The sequence below is a fragment of the Acanthochromis polyacanthus genome, chromosome 19 (genome assembly GCF_021347895.1).
Source record: "Acanthochromis polyacanthus isolate Apoly-LR-REF ecotype Palm Island chromosome 19, KAUST_Apoly_ChrSc, whole genome shotgun sequence".
Taxonomy (NCBI): Eukaryota; Metazoa; Chordata; class Actinopteri; family Pomacentridae; genus Acanthochromis; species Acanthochromis polyacanthus.
In genome coordinates this window covers 2,725,678-2,752,790 of record NC_067131.1, presented here as the reverse complement: position 1 = coordinate 2,752,790, position 27,113 = coordinate 2,725,678, and the positions used below count along the sequence as shown (strand labels likewise).

General features: G+C 40.1%; 3 protein-coding genes across 5 annotated transcripts in view; 2 read left to right on the top strand and 1 right to left on the bottom strand.

The window, feature by feature from the left end:
- scn4aa (sodium channel, voltage-gated, type IV, alpha, a) overlaps positions 1 to 12,536 on the bottom strand; it is a 31,389-nt gene extending 18,853 nt beyond the window's left edge. The window contains exons 1-5 of the mRNA XM_051939769.1: positions 12,135 to 12,536; positions 2,168 to 2,471; positions 1,775 to 1,893; positions 276 to 353; positions 53 to 181 (exon numbers count right to left, since the gene is read on the bottom strand). Coding sequence (XP_051795729.1) covers positions 53 to 181; positions 276 to 353; positions 1,775 to 1,893; positions 2,168 to 2,422 — 581 coding nt within the window. The 5' untranslated portion in view covers positions 2,423 to 2,471; positions 12,135 to 12,536. The remainder of the gene's footprint in view (positions 1 to 52; positions 182 to 275; positions 354 to 1,774; positions 1,894 to 2,167; positions 2,472 to 12,134) is intronic.
- Positions 12,537 to 14,597: 2,061 nt separating this feature from the next.
- On the top strand, positions 14,598 to 20,572 carry dydc2 (DPY30 domain containing 2). 3 transcript variants are annotated; one of them, XM_051939900.1, is made up of 9 exons: positions 14,598 to 14,729; positions 14,973 to 15,135; positions 17,437 to 17,559; positions 18,299 to 18,460; positions 18,701 to 18,979; positions 19,121 to 19,273; positions 19,548 to 19,736; positions 20,156 to 20,311; positions 20,456 to 20,572. In XM_051939900.1, exons 2-9 carry the CDS (start codon positions 14,989 to 14,991, stop codon positions 20,489 to 20,491), a joined length of 1,245 nt encoding a protein of 414 aa, XP_051795860.1. In that variant the 5' UTR covers positions 14,598 to 14,729; positions 14,973 to 14,988; the 3' UTR covers positions 20,492 to 20,572. The 3 variants fall into 3 exon arrangements, with proteins under 3 accessions (XP_051795860.1, XP_022064582.2, XP_051795861.1); XM_022208890.2 differs by having other exon boundaries at positions 19,121 to 19,294; XM_051939901.1 differs by lacking the exon at positions 18,299 to 18,460 and having other exon boundaries at positions 19,121 to 19,294.
- A 996-nt stretch (positions 20,573 to 21,568) lies between these two features.
- Positions 21,569 to 27,093, top strand: LOC110961308 (peroxiredoxin-like 2A). Its single transcript, XM_022208865.2, has 5 exons — positions 21,569 to 22,025; positions 22,177 to 22,268; positions 25,142 to 25,282; positions 25,438 to 25,602; positions 26,692 to 27,093. The coding sequence occupies exons 1-5, from the start codon at positions 21,875 to 21,877 to the stop codon at positions 26,803 to 26,805; spliced, it is 663 nt and encodes a 220-aa protein (XP_022064557.2). The 5' UTR covers positions 21,569 to 21,874; the 3' UTR covers positions 26,806 to 27,093.
- Positions 27,094 to 27,113: the final 20 nt, after the last annotated feature.

Genomic DNA, 27,113 nt, shown 5'->3' with positions numbered 1-27,113 from the left:
CAATTTATTCACTCATCATGACCGTTTAGTTTAGATGGAAGTGTTCTCTTACGCCATGCTGATCACCATGAAATCCAGCCAATTCCACGGATCTCGAAGGAATGTGAAAGATCCAACACAGAAACCCCGAGACAACACTTTGACTGTTGCCTCAAAGGTGTAAATACCAGTGAAGACATACCTAGAAGGAAATTATGCAACACAATTTAGTAAAAGTAGAGTCGACTGCAACATATAAATGACGTAAAACCAAAGTACAATGATGGCGTACTCACTCAACAGTTTTACTCCATGCTGGTGGGTTGCTCATCGTCATGAACACACAATTCGATAGAATCGTAATCATGATGAACATGCTGAATAATTTAAGTCAGGATTAAGGAAACAACCATGATGAATATATTTCCTGTTTATTTAATGCCATTCAAATATAAACAATTAAAATACGTGGGTAACAAGAAAAGCACTTAGAGAGTGCAGTACTCCGCCAAGACTGTTCATTCCCTGACTTTGTGCTGAGTACAGGCGTGTGTTATGTATGTGTACGTTATGTACGGGTACCGAATCACGTGACCTAAATATGTAGCGGGTGACGGGAATTGATTGGACTCAGAAACACCCCCACAATTTAATCAGTTGTTCCTTGTGTCATTTCCGATCAGTCGGCAGTGGTCGATTTGTTGTAGGATCGTAATCGTGATCTTTAGCAGGCAACTGACAAAATGTTCGCTTGTTGTCATGGTTACAGTGACGCCGTGCCGGCTGCTAGGGGTGGGAATCTTTGGGCACCTCACGATTTAATAACGGCTACGATTCAATTATAAATCGATTATTGTCGGGATGGGATGGTGGATCTGTCCTCCAGTGTCTGCAGCGGTGCATAGGTTTTATAACGTGGCTTTTGTCCAGTTCGCTTCCGCCATCAACGTTGTAGAAGCTGAAGTGTCCCAGAGGTGATGCATACAGCGCTTCTTAGTTCTTTACTTAGAACCTTCTGTGTTACTTTAACAGATTTAAATAATCAAAATTTCGATGTTTGTGAATTGATTCATTTTCGTCCATGTCCGAATCGCAATGCGTCGAAAAATCGGAATTTCCCCCACCCCTACCAGCCGCTGTATCTCGCAATGGGAAATCTTTAACAAACCCGTGGATCCAGACTATAAGCCGCATCACTGCCAAAATCTAATGAGGTGATTCTTATGTCATTTCTGACCTTCCCTGAAAATGTCATCTTAATCCGTTGGTCCGTTTTTGAGTAATGTTGCACATAGACAGACAGACAGACAGACAGATTTACAGACAAACGTACGCCGATCTTTAAATACAGAGCTCTTCATAATTATTGGCACCCCCGGTTAAGATGTGTTGAAAGCCTTAAAATAAATTCAATTTTTATTGCAGAAACATACTCTCACACTGAAATTTGTAAAAAAAAAAAAAAAAAAAATGTATTATAGGAGAAGACTAGGTGCTGTTTTGTTGGCAAAAGGGGTTGTACAAGTATTAACATCAGGGGGGCTCATAATTGTGACACACATGATTTGATGGAAAAGAATTATTTCTTAATGTGTGATTTTTCCCCACTGAATAAATGCACTTGAATTAAAGGTTGGATTTTCCTCTTTTTTCATTGTGGTCCTATATTATTTAGAAAAAAAACTGAATTTATTAGAAGCTAAGGAACACATCTTAACCAGGGGTGCCAATAACTATGGAGGGCGCTGTAACTCTGCTGCGTTCCTTGGCAGAGTAACAATCACTGAAAGGATATGAATGTATGAGAATTTTGATGGCGCCTCTCCTAACCAAACTACAGGGGCTCAGAATGTAGCAAGCCGGCTCAGCGTTGAACCTGTAGATTGTGTTTCCTTTGGTGATCACGATGAATGTCTGAAAGAAATGTAAGATACGATCCAAAACCACAATCAGTCAATACTTAGTGATGGCAAACTTGAAATAATGCTGTAAAATTTAAATGTAACATAGACATGCCACAAATGAAAGCGTAGACACTGTGTAAGGGATGCAGCTGTAATGTATGAAATGTATGTTCAGAAATCATCCTGTCATATTTTAAGGTTATGAAAGGACAGAGTCCAGCTCATTAAATACTAAATATGCACAGTGGCTGTTTTTTTTTCTGCCCAAATGTGCTCAGACTGACTTTCTGTGCTTTGTAGAAGGGGTCCAGGTCCTCCAGAGGTGTGTTCAGCAGCTCTGGAGGAGGATCTCCGTAGATCAGCGGCAGACTCTTGCCCGCCTCCAGATCAGAGTTGGGGCCCGTCAGTTCTTTGTCCTCATGGCCTTCTACTTCCGCGGCCTTTTTTCTTTCCTCCGCGAGCCTCTCGATCTCCGCCAGTGACTCCTGGGTGAAGGGGCGGAACGCATCGGTGCCTCGGGGAGGGAGCAGGGTCGCCATCTTTGCATCGCGAAGGGATACCGCCACGCCGGGGTTTCCCTAGAAGGAGCTGGAGGAGGGTGAGGAGGGAATGTAGAAAACATAATACATTACCAACCACAGTGAGAGAGACGGATCAGCCTGGAGCAGAACTGAAGCAAAATGTGATAAGACAGAAACTAATGTGGAGATGATGCAGTCAATTTTTGAGCAGAATAATCATTGCAGTTACTTTTTCTGGCAAATTCAACAAATATTCAGGTTCTCAGGTGTGAACATTTATGACTTAAACATGTCTTTAGTGATTAAAGTTGAACATTTGTTTCTATACGGTGGGTCAGGCAAAATAAGACATGTTGAGCTATATAAATAGTGTAAATAACAGACGTTATATGGACCAAAAAGAACACTGAGATTAGAAACTACAAGAGATGAGATAAAGGACATAATTTTACTTCCAATCCTATAATATTAGATCATGAAATATCTGTGCATTTTATTAGGGTCTGAGCACTGACGGTGCCAAAGGACCCTGTTGTAACCCTTCGAGTTATCAAAATGCTCCGCGAAAGTCTGAGGGCGTAGAAACGGCGACCCCTGGAAATTTACATTCGCCATGAACCAGTGTATGCTGTTACACTGATTGAATGGGTGAAGTCTCAGTATAATCCATCCCTGCAGCGTAAATCTGAGCCAGATTTATATGTTTTTTTGAATGAGGAAACCAACCAGTTTTACACTTTTGTATAAACCACATTAGCAGATAGCATCTTGTCACCGGAGTGAATATTTCTTTGGTGAAAACAAAAGCATCACTCACACACATTTACACAGCGTGCAAATCAAACGCAGCACTTTGGGGGAAATGCAGAATGTGTTAGTCATAATTCTGCTTATCTCACATGTGTGACAGATCACATTTTAGTAAATAAACCGGCCCATTACCACCTCTGTAAGTTACATGCAACATCAGAATGAAGAACCTGGAGCCGGCCAGCTGCTCGTATTAATCAAACAGCCCACTTCCCTTTATGACACCAAGCAAACAGTCATAAATGCTCTTATCGGCCTTTCTAATAGTGTGGGCGTTACAATCAGATTCATGGTGGTGTAAACTATTACATTCCATCTTTATCACATCCAGCGATCACTTCTTTTTCACGGGCCTCCTTTATAACGGCCGGACAGCTTGTTGAATGAAATTCAAAGCACTCTAACAACCAGGGAGATCTCGCACTCCGTTTACTTATATTTACATATATTTTATTTTCCCACTACAAGCAAACAGGCATGATGAATGTATGGCCCTGCTGGGACACAGAGCTGGTCTGAGATCAGGCAACCTCCAGGCTCTACTGTTAAGTGTGGAGAGGGAACATTTTATTCCGTTTTTTATCTCAAAGTGACAAATAAAGGATCTTTTCTGGCTCGAAAAGTTCATGTCCAGGGTGAGAAGGGTCGGCTGCGATCCAGCCGGCACGCCCCTGAGTCTTGGAGACGTACGGGTCCTGGAGAGATGGGAGTCTGCAGCCGATCACCTTCTCAGCAGAGCTCCAATGCTCTGAAGTCTGTCTGTCCCTGGCAGCGGCCCCAGCGACCACACGGTGATGGACGAGATGAGGATGGACTTCATGATGGCGGTGTAGAACTTTGTATGGGGCTGGGGCTTTCCTGGAGTCCATCCTCATCTGCACTGTCTTCTGAGCGTTGAGCTCCAGGTGGTACATACTGATTTAATGACCTAGTATATACAGTAATTTAAGTTATTCTGTTTTATATTGTATCATTTAATATCTGAATTTAAGCTTAAAAGATATTTGATATCTTTAGATGCAGTCAATAAATAACGTGAGTTTGTGTCATAACATGGAAATCAAAGTGAAAGTGTTGTGAATGTCAGGATGCTTATGGACTTGTCTTTGAGGCAGGGAAGGAGTTTTTTAAAATATATTTTTTAGTCCATCATTTTGTGGACTCATCTTTTTATTACTTATGTTAAATTACTGGTTCCCAAGATAAATGTGAGATATTTGGAATTTTTCTCTCATTTGTGCTTGCTGTTCTTCCTCTTCTTCTTCTTCTTCTTCTTCGTATTATTATTATTATTAGTTTTCCCTTTTTTGACCTCAAACAGTTTAAAATCCAGAGGGTAAATAGCTCTTGGGTGGAGCTTCTCCAAACATTCTAAACCTGTGATGATTTAATGGGGCCGTATGTATACACAGCGCTAAAGTTTTATGTCTCCATGCGTGTCCTGGGTGTTGATCACAGGCCTGAGCTGCTTTGATGTGACTCCAGACTCCTGAGCCCCTCTCCTTCCTGCCCTCCACCCTGTGCCCCACATCTCTGACCCGGCAGCCCCTCGCTGGGCCACTTAAAAGTGACAAGACGGTAACAAAATGACTACACGCACTCAGGACCAGAGCTTGGACTTTCCCACCGTTCTAAAGAGCCCCTGACATTACTTGTGTACATCAAATTACTTATTAGCTTAGCAGGCACTCCGTGTCGGGTCCAAGAGGCGTTTGCTTACATCCTTTGATGTGTTTAGCAACCGGTCCAGAGCGCTTTTGTCTGGAGCAGCTAAACTTAGGTTCCTGCTCTTATGGACATGATAATGCAGCAGGGAAATATCTACGCTTTGGGCAGAATCTTGTTTTATTATCTTATCTTTTAGTGTCTTGTCTTGTCTTTTATTATGTTATGTCTTAGCGTCTTATCTTGTCTTGCCTTTTATTATCTTTTAGTCTCTTGTTTCATCTTGTCTTGTCTTCTCTCTTGTCTTCTATTTCTTTTTTTTATTGTCTATGCTTGTCATGTCTTATCTCGTCCTATATTATGTCTGATCTGATTGTGTCTCCTTATTTTTTCTAATGTCTTCTCATCGTATCTTTCACTGTTATCTCTTAGCATCTTCTTTGTCTTTTCTTATCTTGTCATGTATTTTCTCTTGTTTTATCTTGTCTTTTATTGTGTTATCTCTTGTTTTATCTTGGCTTGCTTCTTGTCTTCTCTCGTCTTATTTTGGCTGTTTTTATTTTATTTTATTTTATTCTTATCATGTCTTATCTTGTCCTATCTTATGCCATATCTTGTCTCTTCTCATCTTATCTTTATCTTGGCTTGTCTTTCATCAATTTAATCTCTCCCTGTGAGTATTAGTTGCTTACTATTGTCATTTTATATTCATCAGGATTATTTTTTCCTATTTTTTTGTCATTAAACTGAGTTCAGAAGGAAAATCTGTTTGCCAGAGAGCAGCAACATTAAGTTACATTTTTGCAAAAGGTATGAAAAATGAAAACAGCATAACTATGAGGAAAGTTGTTCAAATGCACAAAAATCTGAGAAACAGATCCTTTGTGGATGAAATGAGACTGCACAAAGAACATGAACATTAGTGATCAGAACAGACGAGCTGGCAGACCACACAAAGTTCACACATATCAATTGTCCTGGTACCAACTGATGCACAGGGGTACCTATCACAGGCACGAATGTAGGGCAACTTGCTCAAACCTCCTCGCTTGAACATGAAATCATGCATTCACACACATGTGAGGAGACGCACACGCTCGCTCAGATACGGTGGCTGAACAGCTGCTTCAAGCAATCAAGCGGGAGCGTCGTGTTACAGAAGCCCGTTGACTCTGCTCATTCCTTCCTGGCTGAGTCTTCGCTCTGCGCCTCACATCCCTCCGATAAACAGGACAGCATGCCAACTTATCTTACCGAGCTGACTCCCCTCTCCACTACCTTCTTTTTTACACGGGGGTCCCAAACACACCAAGCTTCCGCCTCACACCCTTAGCAGCACTTTACAACCCCCTGCCATCCCGCTACATAACAGTTGAGGCTCTGAATCCCTCCGTTGTACAATCACTCCCTCTCAACTCTATCACTCATCGAAGCCCCTGTTCCTACCGCTCAAACCTCACACTGTTCCCCTGAAACTGTACTCTGGTCTGCATGTTCTTTATTCTGTAAAGGACGTGGTTCTGAGTTCCCCCAGAGACAACCTGGGCTGCCCTTTACCTTCCTGCTGCTCCCCTCACACCCCCTTTCCAAGCACCTAGTTTCACCTCTCATCATCCCATTTCAAAACCCCCATTCTGGGGCCGTGGGCCCCGCCGCTCTCCACCATGAGCCAACCTTAAAATACACATCCTGAGAATGGATGTGTTTCTCTGCGGCTAATGGTGAACATTTCCTGATTGCATTACATCACAGCGTCACAGCCGAAGCCATCGAATGTCCTTTTTTAAAGAAGCCACGGTCCTCGCGCTGAAAGCCTGCCAATCTCAAAAAAAGTCCTCATGAGTCGGCTGCTGCCTTGTCTCCCGCGTCAGCGAGGAAATTAATACGTTTTGGCACCACGTTAAGTTTTGTGGCTACACTTATCGGTGTCTTTTTCCACACCAAAGAGCTGAGAGCAGAAGCAAGACTGCGACAGACTCTTTATATTACACCTAAACTCCTCAATAAACACGTTCAGGAAATACGGTCTAGAGTTCAGCTGCACAAGCAAATGATTTAAAGTAAATGCAAGTAGTTGAATCAGTACCGAAAGAAGTAGTAATCAGCATCCATGCAAAATATACAAATACTCTGTTACAAATTAAAGTCCTGCACTCAAAATCAATGCCGTGAAATCGCCTCGTGTCACCGCAGTATGACATTAAAGACTCTGTAGATGCAGCAGAGGAGCTAGTTTTACCCACTTTAATACAGTCAGGTAGCTGCAGCCAATCTAGGGCTCAGGTGTCTCCTTAAGGTCACTACATAAATATAAGAGGCCTTGAGATGATTGATGGGAGAGAGGGAAGAGAAACCATAAAGCTCTCCTGCATGAATCTGTGAAATAATGGGTTACTTCCACTCTTTCAGCTTAAAAAAGCATTTTTAATTAAACTTTTAATCAAAATCAAATCAAGTTTATTTATAAAGCAACAACCTGAACTCACGACACTGCTGCACTCGCTATGAAACTGGCAACAAGAAAAATATACGCAAGAGAACAATTAAAAATAGCAACAACACAGGACAAAAACAGGATAAAACTTGTAAAATCAATATTACCAAAATTAAGACCAGTAGGAGCCACTAAAAACATGTACGACTTGAGATTTTTCTTTTAAAAAAAAATCTTAAAATTCAACTTACTTACATGTGAAATGCAATAAGGCACTTTAGCTAGAACCTGTTTTTTTATATGGGGTCGCAGGGCTGTTGGTTGGTTGTATAATCTTTGTGTTGCCTTTCTAAGCTCAATTTAAGTCTTTTTTTAGTGACTCTTCTAAAACAAGAAGTATCTGTATGTATCTATATTTCCCTCGACAACGCAACATAAAATTGATACATTCAAGTACTTTGCAAGTTCTACATGAGCTCATTTTCTGAAAGATCGACGAAGTTACTGTCCACCGCTGTTTTCAGGCTGAAGGCGACTCGACCGTGCTCAGTCGGTCGCTCTGTGGACGGGAGGGAATGTTGGATTTCAGAAGCCTTCCCGACAGTAATATATATATCAGCTTGCATGTGAGTGTAGGCCATATGACCTGTGACATTCCGGTTGAGGATATAGACGGGGTAATGTAGACACCGCTTCGTTACACTAGCCGGCCGCGGAATGCGAATGCCAATATTCACCTCCGGAAACAAACCCAAGCAGCTTTTGGCTTTTGTCACAAGGGCAGCCTGAGTTCATACAGCGAGTCGGTGGAGAGGTTTAGTTCACCGATCTGGAGTCAAATATTCAAAATGTGATCATAAATGCAGCAGTTGCAGCTTCAGGGTGGAAATATTTCTGATTCTGGTGTCAAAAATACTTGGATCTGAGTATAAATGCTTTGATCATGACTTGTTATCATGACTCCGGGGCCCTGGGCATGCTGGGAGTTCAACGTCGAGTCCCGAGGCCACATGTCAGACATCTCAGTCCTCTCATTATGCAGCACTTACCACCCGTGGCATGTGGTTAAGCCGTAAACGACCAGCCCGCAGAGCAAACAAGGGCTTTTATCTGCTCGTCCTTTGGCATTTGCCGTGCTCTTGTTCCCTGTTTTCTCACGGGGGTCAGATCACAACGCCGCGGTTCGCTGTCTCCCAGCTCGCTTCAACACCCTGTCACCTACCAGTTAACCTGCTATTCCAAACCTCTATAGGGAGGCCATTAAAAACAGGCCACTCCACCTGTCGCCCCTTCCAGCCGTGGCTTTGTGCGCCGGACTAAATCGAAGCTGCACGCTCTGTCAGGCCGGACTGAAAGCGATCAGCATCACCTCAGCCACCACTCGGGGTCAAACCCCTTCAAGCTCCGGCTCTTTTTTGATGTCTCCATCAGATGTGTGTACGGAGGCTCAGCTGCAGAACATCCCTACATGCATTATGTCGCTGCTAAGAGGACAGCTGCTGTTATTCGCAGTATGCCTCTCCTACTGCATGCCGAGGAGCTGTGAAGGCCTGCTGTAATCTCTGTGGGGCGGCCAGATGGTCGGGTCGCTAACAGAGACATTTAGCTCTATGGATTTATAGATTAGTCCTCCACCTACGTGCTTTTTGTTCAGCCGTGATATGATTAATAATAATCAAGGACTGATATTTAGAACTGATTTGCAGGGAAAATGGAAATCTTGGTATCAAAATCAAAACTTAACCCTTCTGTTGTTAATATTGTTTCCTTGTCTGGAAAAAAATACAAAAATTCAGGAAAAAAAAAAATCCCCCAAATTTCTGAGAATTTGCAAAACCTTTAGGAAGAAAATTACAATAATTCCTTAAAAGTTTCCCTTCAAAGATTTATTTTAAAAAATCCCCCAAATTTGGCAAGAAAATTCTTAAAAATAGTGAAAATCATTAAAAAAAAAAACCTAAAAATATCCAAAGTGATTCCATATATATCAGTGAAACTTCTGATATTTTCTTTAAGAACATTCACAAAAAAATCAACCAAAATCCAGTGAAATTTGCTGGATTTTGGTTGATTTTTTTGTGAATGTTCTTAAGAAATATATTTAACAATTTCTTTTTTCCACCTAAAAATGTTTCACTGTAAAAATATATCATTTTTTTCGACATTTTCAAACTTTAAACCAGGTCAGTTTTGACCTGCAGGACTTTATGATATACAGATTTGTACTGAAAAAGTGTTGATAGGCTGTTAGGTAGAGCTGCTCGTGGCATGAACACAATAAAATCATGAAAAAATTCCCACTTTTGGATCTATAACTGCACAGGCGATGAAATAATAAAAAACCCTGTAGTACATGATCTCAAACTAAAGAATGTTAAACTTCTAAATTTAAGAAGGAAAAATACATATAACCATCCAGATGTACGTTTGTGGGACATCAGTGACGACATGCAGACAGAACCGGCTGCATTAAAGTCAATATAGTACATTTTTAAATTGATTTATTGATTGGGGAATCAGTTTTATATCAATAACAATACTGACTAATATTGGAGCAGATAATTCACTGACGTCTACTGGAGAATGCAGCCAAACAATGTGTTCCTTTTTGACCATTGATCATCCATGTTAATAGCAGAATATGAGCTTTTTGGTGATGAAAAATCTAGACCAGCAAAGTAAATGAAGCTGTTTCCGTCTGTATGAACCAAACCTTTTAGAAACTGTTCTTTGATACAACCATGGCCATAAGTTTGGACACAAGTACCATGACGCTTGTGAATCTTAGAAAATACCACAAAATTGTCACTTACCAGTCATAGCCATCAACCAAAATGAAATACAGATATTTCCAGTGCATAAATTTGATGTTTGACAGCAAATATTGACATTGAAATATTAACTGCAAATTGTTGCACAAATTTTGTCATTGACTGACGAAAGTTTTTCATATACTATTTGCTGCCAAACATCAAATTTATGCACTGGAAATATCTGTATTTCATTTTGGTTGATGGCTATGACTGGTATTTATATTGTAAGTGACAATTTTGTGGTAGTTTCTAAGATTCACAAGCATCATGGTACTTGTGTCCAAACTTATGGCCATGGCTGTACAGCAGGCAACTTTCTCCACAGATTCCTGCTGCCTCAAACTGACCCATTGGGCCTTTGCACTCGCTGCACAGAAATCTGAGTAGATTACATGTGGAAGTGACTTGGAGAATATTCCATCCAGCCTGTGAGGGACCAGCGGGAGCCATTATCATACTCAGAACACCAAGCAAGTCCTTAAAAAACATCCACGAAGGAGCCGCTTACGTTCAAATCCTCCATTTAAAAACGATTGTTTCTGTCACGTAACATTTCTAAGGGGAAATAACTCATCTGTATGTCAAACACAGTTACACCGCATGTGTGTGTGTGTGTGTGTGTGTGTGTGTGTGTACAAATGAGATGGTATTTTTTAGGAGGGAAACATTCCGCTTAATCTTTAACCTTATTTCACCTTTTGAGTACTCTGGAAAATACTCAGGCCAGGCCAAGCAGTCACATGGGCTCAGTTGGTGAAAGAAACTCAAAACCGACACCTTCTGCGTCCAAGAACATGTGATGCAAGACACACAAACACACTCAGGCACAGGAAGACAACAGATCTGTCCACATTTTGCATGTTAAAAACCACGGGAGTGAAGCTTTTTCTGACATTTATGTGTGACGACACGAGCAGGAATGTGAATGAGGAGATCCGAGTTGAATGAGTGAAAAATATTCACGACTGATGATGAAAAACTGCACTCTAAGACCTTCAGAACGCCACCTGATGGTCTTCACACATGTCGAATTTTACATTTAGCCCTCCACAGTCTGTTACATCAGCCATGCAGGCGTACGGCTCTAACACAGGATCTAACATCAACGCCGATCTCTGCGTCTTCCACCAAAGATCTGCTCTGCCTGCATGTATCCGGGCGTCTCCATAGTCCCGAACTTCTGATTGGGGCAACACGGATTAACGGCAGAGGAGCTGGTGGGGTACGAGCATCCACAGCATCACAGTATCTTGCCCATCTACCATGAAGACATGGGCTAAAAATAACACGTTGTCCCTGCAGAGGAGGCGTAGTGGGGGTGGAGAAGGCTGCAGAGCGGCCGCACTGGACACTACCGCCATGTGCCTCAAAGCTGACTGTCACCTGGCAGGTGGAGAAACGTCCCGATAGGATGATGCTCATGCGCACCATTTATCCTGGTGTGGTAAAATCTGATATTTACTGCATGTGCACGCAGCGTCACAACACGAACATGCATTCACACGTTCAAAAACACTGCTGTGAAGCCATAAATCTACCAATTCCAAATTTGACCTCAGCTCAATTACAGGTCTGTGTTTATAATTGGAACAAAGGCACTCATATTAAATCAGCTCCTTTTGGCAAGTAGTCTGAGCACAAAGAAAAACAGCTTTATTTGCAGAGCACAAGCAATGTTTTTCTAATTCAAACTTCATCAAACAGCCCAATATGTCTGTGTTCCTTTATAGAAACCTGTGCAGGAAGTTTCACCACAGTCCAAGTAAAATAAACTATGGAGCTGCCATCAAAGAATAAAAAAGATGCCAAATTTCAATCTGAGAGAGGAAAATATATAAACTTGCAAACCTGTATAGACACAAAATGTCACTAAAATGTAAATACTGATCAACTTTAAAGTGAAACCTTCGACCTGCAGCCTGACAGGAAGCTTTTTAAAGCTGAACTTTCATGCAGGACTCGTCTTTAGCGGCTCACACACGTCAACAGAAGGCAGGTGATGCGTTACCTTGTGCGGCAAAACATGTATTTCCACAGAATCCAAGAGACTAAGAGGAAAAAAAATCAAGTGTCCCGTGAAGCCTTCCTCTCAGGACGAGGTTCTCCCTGTGTGGCAGCCAGCGCAGGGCAGCAGGACAGCTGTTACTGACGCACTGAGGCGTCCCGCAGTGAAACCGGAGGAGTCTCTCCAGGTAGGATCAGATCAGACCTCTGACACTTCAGCAGCAAAGTCTCTTCCCACACAGCTGGTCGCTGCTGCGCACATTTCTGTCTGCCGAGTGCATTCCAGAGTCCAACCAAGCAGAACCTGGACTACAGCGCTGCTGCTGGTTCTCCTCTCACCTGGAAGAGCTGCAGCAGATTCAGCAGATCCAACATCTGCTTTAGTCTAAAAACAGATTTAAAGGAGCTGCAGCCACCACTTTAACCCATGCACGGTTCAAGATAACAAATGTAATTTACTGGTTTACCTTCTGGGTTTTATTTTGATGGATATTATGTTAATTATGTTGATACTGTGAGAAGTCAAATTTATGAATCAGTTCATTTAAAATGAACTTCAAGTTAAGATAGTTTAACCCTCCTGTTGTTTTCATTTACGGGCACCAAAAAATATTGTTTCCTTGTTTGAAAAAAATCCAAAAATTCAGCAAGAAATTACCCAAATTTCTGAAAATTTGCAAAACCTTCAGGAAGAAAATTCCAATAATTCCTTAAAAGTTTCCCTTAAAAATTTTATTTACCCCCCCCCCCTCCCCCCCCAAATTTGGCAAGAAAATTATTGTAAATATTTTCCAAAAAATTGTAGAAATCTTCCAAAACAAATCCTAAAAATATCTAAAATGTCTACATATATATCAGCAGAACTTCTAATATATTCTTTAAGAGCATTCACACAAAAAATCAACCAAAATCCAGCAAAATTCTCTGGATTTTGGTCGATTTTTTTTTTGTGAATTTTCTTAAGAAACATTTTTAACATTTTTTTTTCCACCAAAAAATATTCAGAAATTTCCCAAAAAATGGTGAAAATGTGGACATCAGAAGTTTCACTGTGAAAATGTGTGTTTTTTTCCCACATTTTCAAACTTTAAAACGGGTCAATTTTGACCCACAGGAGGGTTAATAGAAGCTCTACCTGCCTACAGTCTGTGAATTTGCAATAGAAATAAGCTCTAGCCATAAATATAACAACATAAATTACACACAAAGTGGTGTAATAGCTCCTACCAGCCACAGCCATTAAACATGAACAATTCTGACAAGAGGAAACTGTAAAATTTATCTGTGCTTCTGTCAGCATGTGAAAAATGTGTGACCTTTTGCGTGTTTGTTGATGATTTCTGTTACACAAGCCTCCAAAAGCAGTTTATATGAAAAGTTAAAGACCTTCAGCAACATTCTCTGTTTAAATAATTTCAAAGAAACATTTCCAAAAATCTAAATACTTGAAACTAATGCAGGATTTAAGGAGGTCCGCCTGAAGATCTCCTGCTGCTGCAGCCACCAGATGGCAGCACGATGGCGTGTACTTTTCTATATGAAGTCTCCTACTTGAAACTTGTTTGTTTTTTGGTGACTCTTGATCTCTCCTAGTTGGGAGTACAGACGTGTTAAAGCATTGCGTAAATCATTTTGAAATACCACACTAATCTCACCAATTATTATTAATTAAAGTGAAACAGAACCAGAAATGTCTGCTAATTTGGCTTATAAATGAGAGAACCTGCAATTAATAAACAAGTGTAGCCGTCAAAGGTCAACATTTACACAAAACGTCTCAACAGGAGATCTGATTTTTGATTACGTTTAGTTAAAACCGTCTGTACGTGCAGTGAGAAGGACAGAACTGCATCGGTAGACGACATCCAGGCTCATTGGAAGAGTCTTTCGGACGATGTGAAGGCTATATTTGGCTGAAAGGTGTGTAGTATGATTATACAAGGAAAATGATATCTGTGATTACAAATGTTAACTGGGTGTCATCTGTTTCTTGGAAATGGAGCCCGCCACAGTTTTCCCACCTTCTCCTCCTCCCATGTAAGCAATGTGTCCTGGTTTCAGGATACAGAGCCCAGGCATTAAATGAGACTAAAATATGAGAGAAAGCAGGCCTGCATTCTTTGCTGCTAACAGTAATAATAATTACTCGTTCAATTAAGTTTAATTTAGCTCGTTCCAGCTTAACTTAAGCTCAAGTCCTTCCAGTATTACATTATATGTAATAAATGCAATAAATCCAGTGTTTCTCCTTTGAGCAGCTCTTTGTACCTCTTCTCCTTACATAATGATTGCAAATCTATTCATTCTGCTTTTGAAATAACTGGAAGGTGGAAAAAATCAGATTATTCCATAAGTTGTTTGTTCTCTAACATACTAGAACGTGGTGATCATTGTTAAACAGTGTTTCTTAAATTGCTTGAGTTAAAGTATAATAAATAATTGTTACTGTGCGCTGTTTTTTTTTTACTTCTGTCAGTTGTAGTAGCAAACGTGATATACTGGTACTCGGAAGTAGGAACTAGATTGAGGGGAATATTAACGATGTGACACCGTTACCATGGAAACGCAGGGGCTCCACACGGACGCGCAGTGAAAAAAGGTCAGTTTTGTTGCCGTTGTTTTGGCTACTGTGTTAAATAATTAAATCGGTTACTGAGTTTAATTACAATATGAATTATTCACGATCAAATAGAGAAATATGCGATGTAGCTGAACGTCAAAAAAAGCGACTTAAACTTTAATTTTCCGGAAAACTCCGCGTTAACGGACGCTAACTGACGCTGGAGGAGGTTCGTAGCTCTAATGGGGTCACTTTTTAATATTAATGTAAGTTGTGTTTCAGGGGGAAGAATAACAAAATGGACTCGGAGTATTTAAAGAATCATCTGGGGAGATGTCTGGTGGAAGGACTAGCAGAAGTGGCGGAGCAGCGACCCGTGAACCCTGTTCTGTATCTGGCTCACTGGCTCTACAAGTACAACTCCAATGAGAAATACGAGGCTGAGGTGAGCTGCTGTTTGCTTCTCCTGCCAGTAGGGGGCAGTAGCACACAACTATGAAGTGTTGCCTTACCTCTACAGTACTTAATCACCTCAAAAAGACGTGAAATCAGCACAAAATCACCAGAAAAAAAACATCAAATCATCACTGTAGTAAATAACCTAATATTTTTTATGTTCATTATGATCATGTCTTTACAAATTCCATAATTATTTATTGTAGAAACAATCACTTATTAATAAAAAATGACTGCATATCACTAAAATATCAACTAAATAACCGTCTGAATTTAATGTCAACCACCTTCTAATTAGCTAAACAATAATAAAATGAGCTGAATCAGAAATAGTCTGGATTGTGTTCTTTTATTAAGCTGAGAGAATCATGACAGATATTTCTGTTTTGTATCAAATTTAAAATGGAAAATAACAAATTAAATCACTTTCCACTAAGTTCCCGTTCCAAAAACACCTCTCCAGGAAGTGTGTTGATTCCAGATCACATGACCTGCTCCACATGATGTCATTTCCTCCAAGGCTTTCTGACTTACTTAATTCAATTCAATTCAATTCAATTTTATTCATATAGCGTCAGTTACAGTCAAATTGTCTCAAGACACTTTACAGAACCCATAATATAAAGTACTCAACAGGTTTACTTCAATATGTTTATAAATAACTTTACTTTTCAATTTTACTGAATTGAATATATATTATAGAAGAATCTTTCTCTATAAATGCCATGTGGTGTTTGGTTATAGATGTCGATTTTAGGCCTGAAAACAGCAAAAACATCAACTATGATACAGAAAGTCACGCAATTATATACTGACCCCACTAAGACATGTAAGGGCATCATAAAAAGACTAAAATCACCACAGAATGATGAGAAATCAACACAAATGTGCACAAAATCACCAAAAAGAGATATGAAATTGCTACAAAACTGCACAAAATAAGAAGAAAAACACTTCAAATCACCCAAATAAACCCAAAACCAGGCTGTGAACACAGAATAGTTGAACAGCTAATGAGCCAGATATGTGCCTCAGGAGTTGCGAGAGTATTATTGGATTAATTGTGGACTTTAATCTCTTGAAATACAACTCCAAATGTACAGTTATGCTGCTCTATTATTAGCATGTGCTGTGTTGGATATGGACATACTAATGAGTGTGATTTTGGTAAACTGTTTATGAAAGAGTAGAAATGATCAGATGTTATCTATTTAGTGCTGTGCTGTAGCAGAAGTACTGATAGTGAATGATCCACCTACCAAAAGGTGATTAACCCTCGTGTTGTCCTGCGGGTCAAAATTGACCAGATTTTAAAGTTTGAAAATGCGGGAAAAAATCTATTTTCACAATGAAACATCTGATGTCCACATTTTCAACATTTTTGTGAAATCTTTGAACATTTTTTAGTGGAAAAACAGAAATGTTAAAAATGTTTCTTAAGAACATTCACATAAAAATCTACCAAAATCCAGCGAAATTCACTGGATTTTAGTTGATTTTTATGTGAATGTTCTTAAAGAAAATATTAGAAGTTTTACTGATATATATGGAATCACTTTAGATATTTTTAGGATTTTTTGGAAGATTTTTACTCATCCATCCATCCATCCTCTATACACCGCTTTATCCTAGATTTTTACTCATTTTTTCAAAATATTTACAAGAATTTTCTTGCCAAATTTGTGGAATTTTTAAAATAAAACTTTTAAGGGAAACTTTTAAGGAATAAGTGTATTTTTCTTCCTGAAGGTTTTGCAAATTTTTAGAAATTGGAGGAATTTTTTTGCTGAATTTTTGGATTTTTTTTTTTTTTAGACAAGGAAACAATATTATTTGGTGCCCATAAATGAAGACAACAGGAGGGTTAACCCCAGTAAAACACTGATACTAGTTATTAAACTGCTGTTTCTGCTTCTCATTCTACTACAGCTACGATCACCTCAAAGCCTCGATCTTCAAATAGTTTTAGAGAGCTGCTGTAGCAGATAAAAGAGGCTTAGACCGTCTAAGCTTATATAAAGATATAAAGCTTTCTGCTCCCAGGACTACAAAAACCCCATCACATCTTACCTTTAGATTAGCTTTTGCTAACCGTCCTGCAGGTCTGTAGATCGACGACTGCCTCAGGCTTAAAACAAATTAAAGGAGTGAGGTGTCAGACTGTTTGAGAGCCTTAAGTGGTGTCATTTTTGTTGTAAAGCAAAAGTATAATGGGTGCAAAAATGTACAACAGTGTCCCTTCTTATTGTCAGAAGCTTTAGTTGTTGTTTTACCACGTTTTTATTTGCAGAAAAAAGCCTCTTTGGCACTCCTGGAACAGGAGAAGGAGAAAGCTGCAGAAGAGCTGCAGCACCAGGAGAAGCTGAAGGAGGAGGAGCGAAAGATCAGCGAGGCCTTGGAGGAGTCGAAAAGAGTAGGTCTCTGTAGCACACTCCGTTTTTCAGCCTTAAACCAGACTGGAAAAATGTTAAATGATGCTGAGTCTCCATTTGCAGCTGATCATTTTAAAACCTCCTTCCAACCTTTACTGCTCCAGCAGAGACTCTGATGTCACTTTTGTTTGATATCTTTACTCTACGTTGCTGTCTTTAGTCATTTTCAGGTTTAGAAATAAATGATTGCCTTTTCGATAGATAGATAGATAGATAGATAGATAGATAGATAGATAGATAGATAGATAGATAGATAGAAGATTAATAAAAAGAATACTCAACAGATTATTCAGTCATGAAAATAATCATTAGTTATGGTTCTACTGGGTCACTTATTCAACTGATTCATATGTGACATCATTTTTTGTAGCAGTTTGTCTTTCTCCATTCTGAAGCCAAGAGCTGAAAGTGTTTATTCAGGGGACGGGATGAGTCTTCTCGGATTTTATGAGTCATTCTTTTAATCGATTTGCTTTGATGATAAGACAGTTGATGTTTGCAGCCTCTAATCGCCTTCTATGAGGGACTTAAAGTTTGTTGAAAAGATGCTGGTTGACCTCAAAAGTCCAGCATGCACAAGAGAAGTGAGAAGAGAGAGTTTTTTGTGATGTTTTTGGAAATGTCGTCCACATGTTCGGAAACTTGTAAAGGTTTGATTGTTGCAATACGTGGCTTTTTTTTAAAGTCCATCCCAGCATGTTAACACGAACACATCAACAGATCTATGAGGAGAAGAAGCCGATGGTGTCTGATGCAGCAGCCACTGGAGCTGCTGAGGATAAACCTGGACAAGAAGAGAAACCAAACACTCCTCAAGTGGAAAACCAGCAACCCACAGACGAACAACAAACTGAAGCACAAGAAAATGGCACTGAGCAGGAGGTGGTAAAAACCAAATCTGAAATCTGTGTGCTTCAGGAGGTGGTGGTTCCCCAATATTTTCTAATTTCCTCTTAAATTTCAGCTCTTCTATGGGTTTTTTGTTGAGATGCATGACTGTTGCTGGGGTGTTTTTTGGTGGTGGGACAACACATTCTAACATTGTGCATGACCTCATGTGGTGCTGAAACAACCATGAAATAACGGCCTTCAAATAGTTTAAGATGATGGTGTGTCTGCCAGGTGAAGTCTGAAGATAAACCAGTAACTAATCCAGAGTCCTCCAAGAGAAAACCAGTAGAGTCCAGCAGCTCTTCGTCATCTGAAGCCCTCAGCGCTGATGTCAAAACGGAGGCTGGAGAACCACCTGATGAAAGAAACGAAGTAGAGACGAAGAATGATGAAGTAGAGGAGAAAACAGACGTGGAGGCAAAGAGTGATCCAGTAGAAGAGAAAACTGATGAGGAGGAGAAAAGTGCTGAAGAAAAAGAAGTAAAAGACGACGACCGAGATGAGAAAAAGGTGAGAAGACAGTTACATCAGTGTAATCATAAATAATGTTTACCTGGATAGTTAAAGGGATCAAATACTGCTAAAAAAACAAGTTTCATTGTGCTGCTAAAGCAGTTGATTTATTTATTCTGTTTCCCCTCTGCTCTACAGGAGGTCGATCGATCTGAATCTGCTCAACCTGAACAAACTGAGCTGCTGAAATCGTCTCCCAGACGAGATGTCAGCGACTTAAAATCAAATGAAACGGAAGAGCTGAGCGACAGACGAAGTCCTCGTACCCCTGACCATCCGGACACAGAGAAAGTGATGCCGCTGATATCCAGGGTTTGTGTTGCTGATTTAGTTTCCAGCGTGAAGATTCAGAGATGCAGGATGGAGCGCAGGAAAAGATGATAAAAGAAGATTAGAAGAGAAAGATGACAGGTCAGAGAAGGACAGGAGGAAACACAACGACATGCTGAATGTCAGCTTCCACAACAGGCGTCCAGAACAGAGAGAGGAGTCAGGATGAGGAAAGGCAGAATGACAGGATCAGTGCAATCATCACGATCTAATATTATCTGTCCTTCACCTCAAGGTTGATGAAGAAGAAAAAGAGCCTGGTAAACCTGAAGATTCTGTCCAAGAGGAGTCAACCTTGGCTCCACAGAGCGACGACATCAAACCAGAGGAGACGATTCTTAACGAAGAGCAAGAAGAACAGACGACAGAAACTGGAGAGGAGACACAAAAATCAAGTTCTCCTCGTCTCCATGAGCCGGAACAGGTGGTGGTCCAAGCTACAGACTCATAATCCTCTAGAAACGTGGAATAATTCCATTTTTATTAGTTTTACCTGCATAGAGGAAATTATGTGTCTTCCAAAGAAGTTTAGAAATTATAAAAATAAAGTTTTGGTCATTGAGGTCTCATTTACATAAACACAGGAGACATTTTTGTCCATCAAAAGATCACAAATGCCAGAAAATGCATGGATTTCTGTCAAACAAGGTAACAGACTCATTATTTTTACTGTTTATGAACTAATCTTGCTATCATGAGATATAAAAGGTTAAATCTGAGCCCTGTGGATGAGAAGAACTGGTGCAAACAAAGCAGCAGGATGGAGTTTGGAAATTAGAGATAGAAATACAAGATATCATGATTTAATGCTTAACTGGAACTGTTCTGACCATTTCATCTCAGGAGGATGATGAGCAACAAACGCCTGAGACGGCCGAAAACTCGACTCCAGCTGAAACTGACCTAACAACAGAAGAAAAAACACAGAATGAAAGACCGGCGAGTTCACAAGAAGAAGCTGAAAAACCTCCATCTGACGGGGAAGACTCCCAGCAGAAGGTAAAAACTGGAGGGAAACTGTGAAAAATCAGCATGAACGATCAATTTCAGATGTTAAAAGAACAACAAAGAACCCTAATGTGTTCCTAGTCTGTTTAAAGTAATTTAGTAATAATCTGTAACTAAGCTTGTGTTGCTTTTCAGGAAGAAGAAAAAGAAGAAGCAGACCCAACAGAATAAATCACAGCTTCTGTGTGCGCACAGCGGCCCTATGTTTATGGATCTGCAAATATTAAACATTAAACAAATATTTATCACCCATCATGTCCTTCATCTGTTTCATTTCAGTGTCTTTGTGTCCAATTTGCTGCAGATCCTCTCTGTTTAAAACACATAAAAAATACTTTCCAATTTATGCATAAACTAAAATTGTCCAACTATCAGCAACCAGACAGCTGTTATCAGTCTGGAAAACATTCAGGTCCTTCATGTACGTCATATGAAGTATTTGCTGCAAAATGTAATGAAAGTGTTAAAATAAATGATATATTCTTATAATGAATGACATCATGCGTGTAGGTAGCATGTTCCTAGAGGTGGAGCTCGTTTAAACTACTTTATATCTGTTTTTATCTAAATTTAGGGACGGCAGATGAATCTGACGCCTCAACAGACGATTAACGGGAGAGAAAATAAGGACAACAATGTCATGAGATAAATCTGTTTTCAGGTTTTAGGCTTTTTTCCTCCTTCTTTGATATTTACTGAGATGTTAGATGATTTGAACATTTATTGTAATTAAACCGCATAAGATGTTTAGAGGTAAAAATCACTATTTGGTGAAGCTTTAAACAACTCCGACACCTGAAATACGAGCCTGACTTCACACCAAAAAGTTTGAAAACTGCTCATTTAAAGCTTGTCATGTCAAATCTTCCTCTGAAATCTTCCTTTGCTGGATTTTTGTGTTTTTTTTTCAGACAAGGAAACGATATTTTTTTGGTGCCTGTAAATGAGAACAACAGGAGGGTTAAGAGTATTTACATTCTTTTGCAGTGAGGGTCAAATATTCAGTAATTAACAATAAGAAAAGCAAATTTTTTTGAGGGAAACAGTGACTAAATCTGATCCAACTCCAAAAAACAAACTCCAGCTAAAACTGTGTCCACTGGTTTTATTGGGTGTGGGGACTTATTTTCTTCAACATTCCTGGTTCTTTTTATTTAACCTACTTTGTTTTATTGTGTAAGCCTGTTGCATTATTGCAGCGAGGATGTTTTTACCCCAGTGACGGTGCACTTTCCAATCACTGACCCTTGAACTGCAATAGAAGGAGGAGGTCCAGCTTTTACGCACAGAGCTGGTTTCGTGTTGAACTTTCCACCAGTCCTCTTCCTCCTTGTCGTTGCAGATCGGATGAAAACACAGCTGTGATTAATCAGTCCGTCTGATCGCTATCAATTTTCTTTAGAAAAAAATCCCAGAAAGGAGGCTGGGTTTGAGGAAGCACGTGGGCGATCAGCCGGAGCTGGAGGTTTAAATGCGCGTTTAGACGCGGCGGTGGTCAGAGAGCTGCGGAGGCCGGGATGCAGCGACTTTAAGCGGGCAGAAGTGAACAGAACCATGGCTCTGGAGCTCGTCGGAAACGTCGCCGCCACTATCGGCGGTCTCGTTGCTGGAGCCATGAATTTTCTCACTGATCTGTTCCTGACAAAACCTCTGAAAGCTACGCTCCAATATTTAGAGGAGGCTGAACTCAAAACCCTGCAAGGAGGTAAATCACTCTCATGTAGTCCACAGAAATAACATGAATTAGACTGCGTATGACTTTACTGGGGGTTGAAATGGGCTATTGTTCTATTGGAATTTCTCGCGGATTAATCTGTTGCTCAACTCTCACCCTTTAACCTCATTCCTCTTCTCAGATGTGAAGACTTTTAAAGCCGAAACTCTGTGGGAGAAGTCTGGAGCTGTGATCATGGCTGTCCGGAGGCCTGGATGATTTTTGTGCAGAGAGGTAAAGTCTGTTATCAAATATATGAATAAATTGTCTTCAAGTATTCAGCCTTAACTCTTGGTGGACTTTTTCTGCCCTTATAAGCAGCAAGAAACGTTTTTATTGTGCATTGTTTGTCACATAGATGTTGGCCAATATGGCTTTTTTCAGGACTGATTGTGGTTCAGTAGAGGTGATAACAATATAGATTTGCAATAAAGATGGAAAACTCCAAAACAAACTTAATTTACATGTTTAATTTAAAAAAACTTTTCAATATTTGGCATCACTGTTGATTGGCTGTTGCTCTTTAAATTAGATACAGCTGTGAACCACTGCTCAAGTGTGGTATCTGATCTGTTACATGTATTACTTAATAAGTTAGTAGTATAGAATCTGTTTTGTTTGTTCTAGTATTTGATATGAGTTGCTTGTTATACACATGTGGACAAAATTGTTGGTACCCCTCAGTTAAAGAAGGAAAAACCCACAATTCTCACTGAAATCACTTGAAACTCACAAAAGTAACAATAAATAAAAATTTATTGAAAATTAAATAATCAAAATCAGCCATCACTTTTGAATTGTTGATTAACATAATTATTTTAAAAAACAAACTAATGAAATAGGGCTGGACAAAAATGATGGTACCCATAACTTAATATTTTGATGCACAACCTTTTGAGGCAATCACTGCAATTAAACGATTTCTGTATTTGTCAATGAGCGTTCTGCAGCTGTCAACAGGTATTTTGGCCCACTCCTCATGAGCAAACAGCTCCAGTTGTCTCAGGTTTGATGGGTGTCTTCTCCAAATGGCCTGTTTCAGCTCCTTCCACATATGTTCAATGGGATTCAGATCTGGGCTCATAGAAGGCCACTTTAGAATAGTCCAACGCTTTTCTCTCAGCCATTCTTGGGTGTTTTTGGCTGTGTGTTTTGGATCGTTGTCCTGTTGGAAGACCCATGACCTGCGACTGAGACCAAGCTTTCTGACACTAGGCAGCACATTTCTCTCCAGAATGCCTTGATAGTCTTCAGATTTCATCGTACCTTGCACACTTTCAAGACACCCTGTGCCAGATGCAGCAAAGCAGCCCCAAAACATTACTGAGCCTCCTCCATGTTTCACCGTAGGGACAGTGTTCTTTTCTTCGTATGCTTGGTTTTTGAGTCTATGAACATAGAGTTGATGTGCCTTACCAAAAAGCTCCAGTTTGGTCTCATCTGTCCAAAGGACATTCTCCCAGAAGCTTTGTGGCTTGTCAACATGCATTTTTGCAAATTCCAGTCTGGCTTTTTTGAGTTTTTTTCAGCAGTGGTGTCCTCCTTGGTCGTCTCCCATGAAGTCCACTTTGGCTCAAACAACGACGAATGGTGCGATCTGACACTGATGTACCTTGGCCTTGGAGTTCACCTTTAATTTCTTTGGAGGTTGCTCTGGGCTCTTTGGATACAATTCCAACGATCCGTCTCTTCAATTTGTCATCAATTTTCCTCTTGCGGCCACGTCCAGGGAGGTTGGCTACTGTCCCGTGGGTCTTGAACTTCTGAATAATATGAGCCACTGTTGTCACAGGAACTTCAAGCTGTTTAGAGATGGTCTTATAGCCTTTACCTTTAAGATGTTTGTCTATAATTTTTTTTCGGATGTCCTGGGACAATTCTCTCCTTCGCTTTCTGTTGTCCATGTTCAGTGTGGTACACACCTTTTCACCAAACAGCAGGGTGACTACTTGTCTCCCTTTAAATAGGCAGACTGACTGATTATGAGTTTGGAAACACCTGTGATGTCAATTAAATGACACACCTGAGTTAATCATGTCACTCTGGTCAAATAGTTTTCAATCTTTTATAGAGGTACCATCATTATTGTCCAGGCCTGTTTCATTAGTTTGTTTTTTTAAATAATTATGTTAATCAACAATTCAAAAGTAATGGCTGTTTTTGATTATTTAATTTTCAATAAATTTTTATTTATTGTTACTTTTGTGAGTTTCAAGTGATTTCAGTGAGAATTGTGGGTTTTTCCTTCTTTAACTGAGGGGTACCAACAATTTTGTCCACGTGTGTATGTAGTGTCTGCTCTGGTGTCTCTGACCACAGATGGAACCTGCATTATATCCAACCCATGCCATGGGAAAGTGTTCTCCTGTTTACAGAGCCCTGTTGGAGGTGTTTTTATGAGGGTTCTTCTGTCTAAAATACTGATTTAGGGATTCTTCAGCTGTTGTAGACAAGGGGGTTTGTTTGGGGATGCTCTCTGCTTTCCCCATATGGTAGGCAATAAAGAACCATTTGTTTTAACCCCTCCTATATGTTGAAAACCTATAAAACCTGATTGCTGGTCATTGTCCAGCAAGGGGGATTCAATTGGCCGACCCCTTCCAGGCAGGTTCTGTCTGTACTGATGCTGCTCTTTCTTTTAATAAAATACTTATAAAGAAAGTCAGTGTCAAGGACATTTTCTCCTTCACCTGCACATCATGGACACCAGAGAGAGAAACAACGACACAAGACTACAAATGGAGTCCAGTGCATCAGAGCTTGTTGTTAAAACTGATTTTATTAAGAACTGGCTAAAAAAATACACTACCATTACACAGAGGAACATTTCCAGCAACCATCACTCCTGTGTTCTAATGCTACATTGTGTTAGCTAATGGTGCTGAAAGGCTCATTGATGATTAGAAAACCCTTGTAGTTATGCTAGCACATGGATAAAAGTGGGAGTTTTCATGGAAAACATGGAATTATGTAACTACTAGAAAATGTCATCAGAAGCCATTTATAGGCCAAACATCTTAAGCAACTCTATCAATAATAAACAGAAATGTCAAAGTCAATTAACTGTAAATGATCTGAATTTGTAAAGTTTAGAGTGTTGTCTGCAGGAGGCTGCAGAGCTGTCCTCTCTGAAGCCCCAGCTGGACCAGCTCGGGGTTCCTCTGTACGCGGTGGTGAAGGAGGACGTCGGCAATGAGATCAAGAACTTCAGACCGTTCTTCAAGGGGGAGATCTTCCTGGATGAGAAGGTGGACTTTTATCCTCTAATGAATTGGTGTATTGTCAGGTTGGGTTTTTTCCCCTGGACTGACCTTTAAACAGCTTTTCAGCAACACTGAAGTCATTCAGGGTTTGTGACAAATCAGTTAGTTTCTGTGACTCAACGGTTCTGGTTTGCTTTCAGAGGCGGTTTTATGGGCCCCGTGAGCGGAAGATGGGTCTGCTGGGGTTCCTGCGTGCCGGGGTCTGGATGAACGGCCTGAGGGCCTTCAAGAACGGCTTCTCCGGAAACGTTCTGGGGGAAGGATTTGTCCTGGGTGGGGTCTACGTCATCGGACAAGGAGAGCAGGTATTCAGACAGTCAAACGCAAATCAAGGCTGCTTCCTGAATTATATTTTACTTTAACCCTCCTGTTGTCCTCATTTATTGGCACCAAAATATATTGTTTCCTTGTCTGAAAAAAATCCAAAAATTCAGCCAAAAAATTTCCTCAAATTTCTGAAAATTTGCAAAACCTTCAGGAAGAAAACTGCAATAAAAAGTTTTTTTAAAAAAAAAAAAAAAATCTGCCAAATTTGGCAAGAAAATTCTTGTAAATATTTTCAAAAACTGAGTAAAAATTTTCCAAAAATATCTAAAGTGATTAAAATCAACCAAAAGTGAAATTTGCTGGTTTTTGTTTTGTGAATGTTCTGAGACATTTTTAACATTTCTTTTTTCCAACTTTAAAACGGGTCAATTTTGACCTGCAGGACGACATGAGGGTGAAGTAAAAACTACAACTGACCTCACAAAGTCTTTACTGTTTTGTGCGGTTTGCTTACAATTTGTCAAAATAAGGTACCTTCAATTTTGTCCAAATTGCAATTTGTAATATGAAATGCGCTCTCTACCGTGTGCTGTTTAGCCTTGTCTGCAACATTTATTGCATAAATGCACAGATGATTATGGATTAGAATGGCCAGAAAAGCATGTTAACTTGCACACTTCATAATCCAGCTGAATGTAGACGGACATTTGGGCTTATTTGACATTCTGCAGTTGTTGACCTACGATGTATTATGACATGGTAAATCTTTTCTCATACTATATAGTGCAGTAACATGAATATCCCCACTCTCACCCAGCTGGTTGAGGCAGATAGAGCCTGGTTCTGTTGTTTATGCCCCCCCCCCCCTCTCCATTCCTTCCCACCGTCTCTCATGGGCCCATGGGTCGCTTGTTGGTTTTTCTGTTCTTTTTAATTTGTCCCATCTCTATCTTACTTTGCTAAATGCTGTGAGATGACTTGCAGTACGTTGTGGCTTTGCACTTTATGAATAAAACTGAAAGGAATATTTGAACACAGCCAGTGTCAAAGATAACTGCTAAATGCATAAAAACATAATATAAACTTCCTTTCTTGAATTAAAATCCTGCATTGTTGTTGTCTTGCAGGGAATACTTCTGGAGCACAGAGAGATCGAGTTTGGAGACAAAGTCAACATTGAAGAGGTCATCCGAGCTGTGAGGAGAATATCACAGGAGCTGCAGCCTTTAGAGAAGAAGTAAAGCTTTCTGTTCCCCCACTGGATCAGAATAAGTGCTACAGAGAGTCGAGAATCATGTAAATGTTTGAATTGCTGTGAGGAGGGGATGTCTGTAAAGTTCACATGGGACCTGTGAGTTTGTTGGTCTCTGGGACATCAGGATGCACTTTGAGACGGAGTGTTTTTAATGACGGTTTGTCTTTAAACTCGACAGAAGAAGCAGACCTGATGTCAAACACTTCCTTTACTCTGCTGTTATCCCGGCAGCCCAGAGACTTCATGAACAATAAAGCTTGTCTTTGTGCTCTAACGGTTTGTTTTTATTATTAG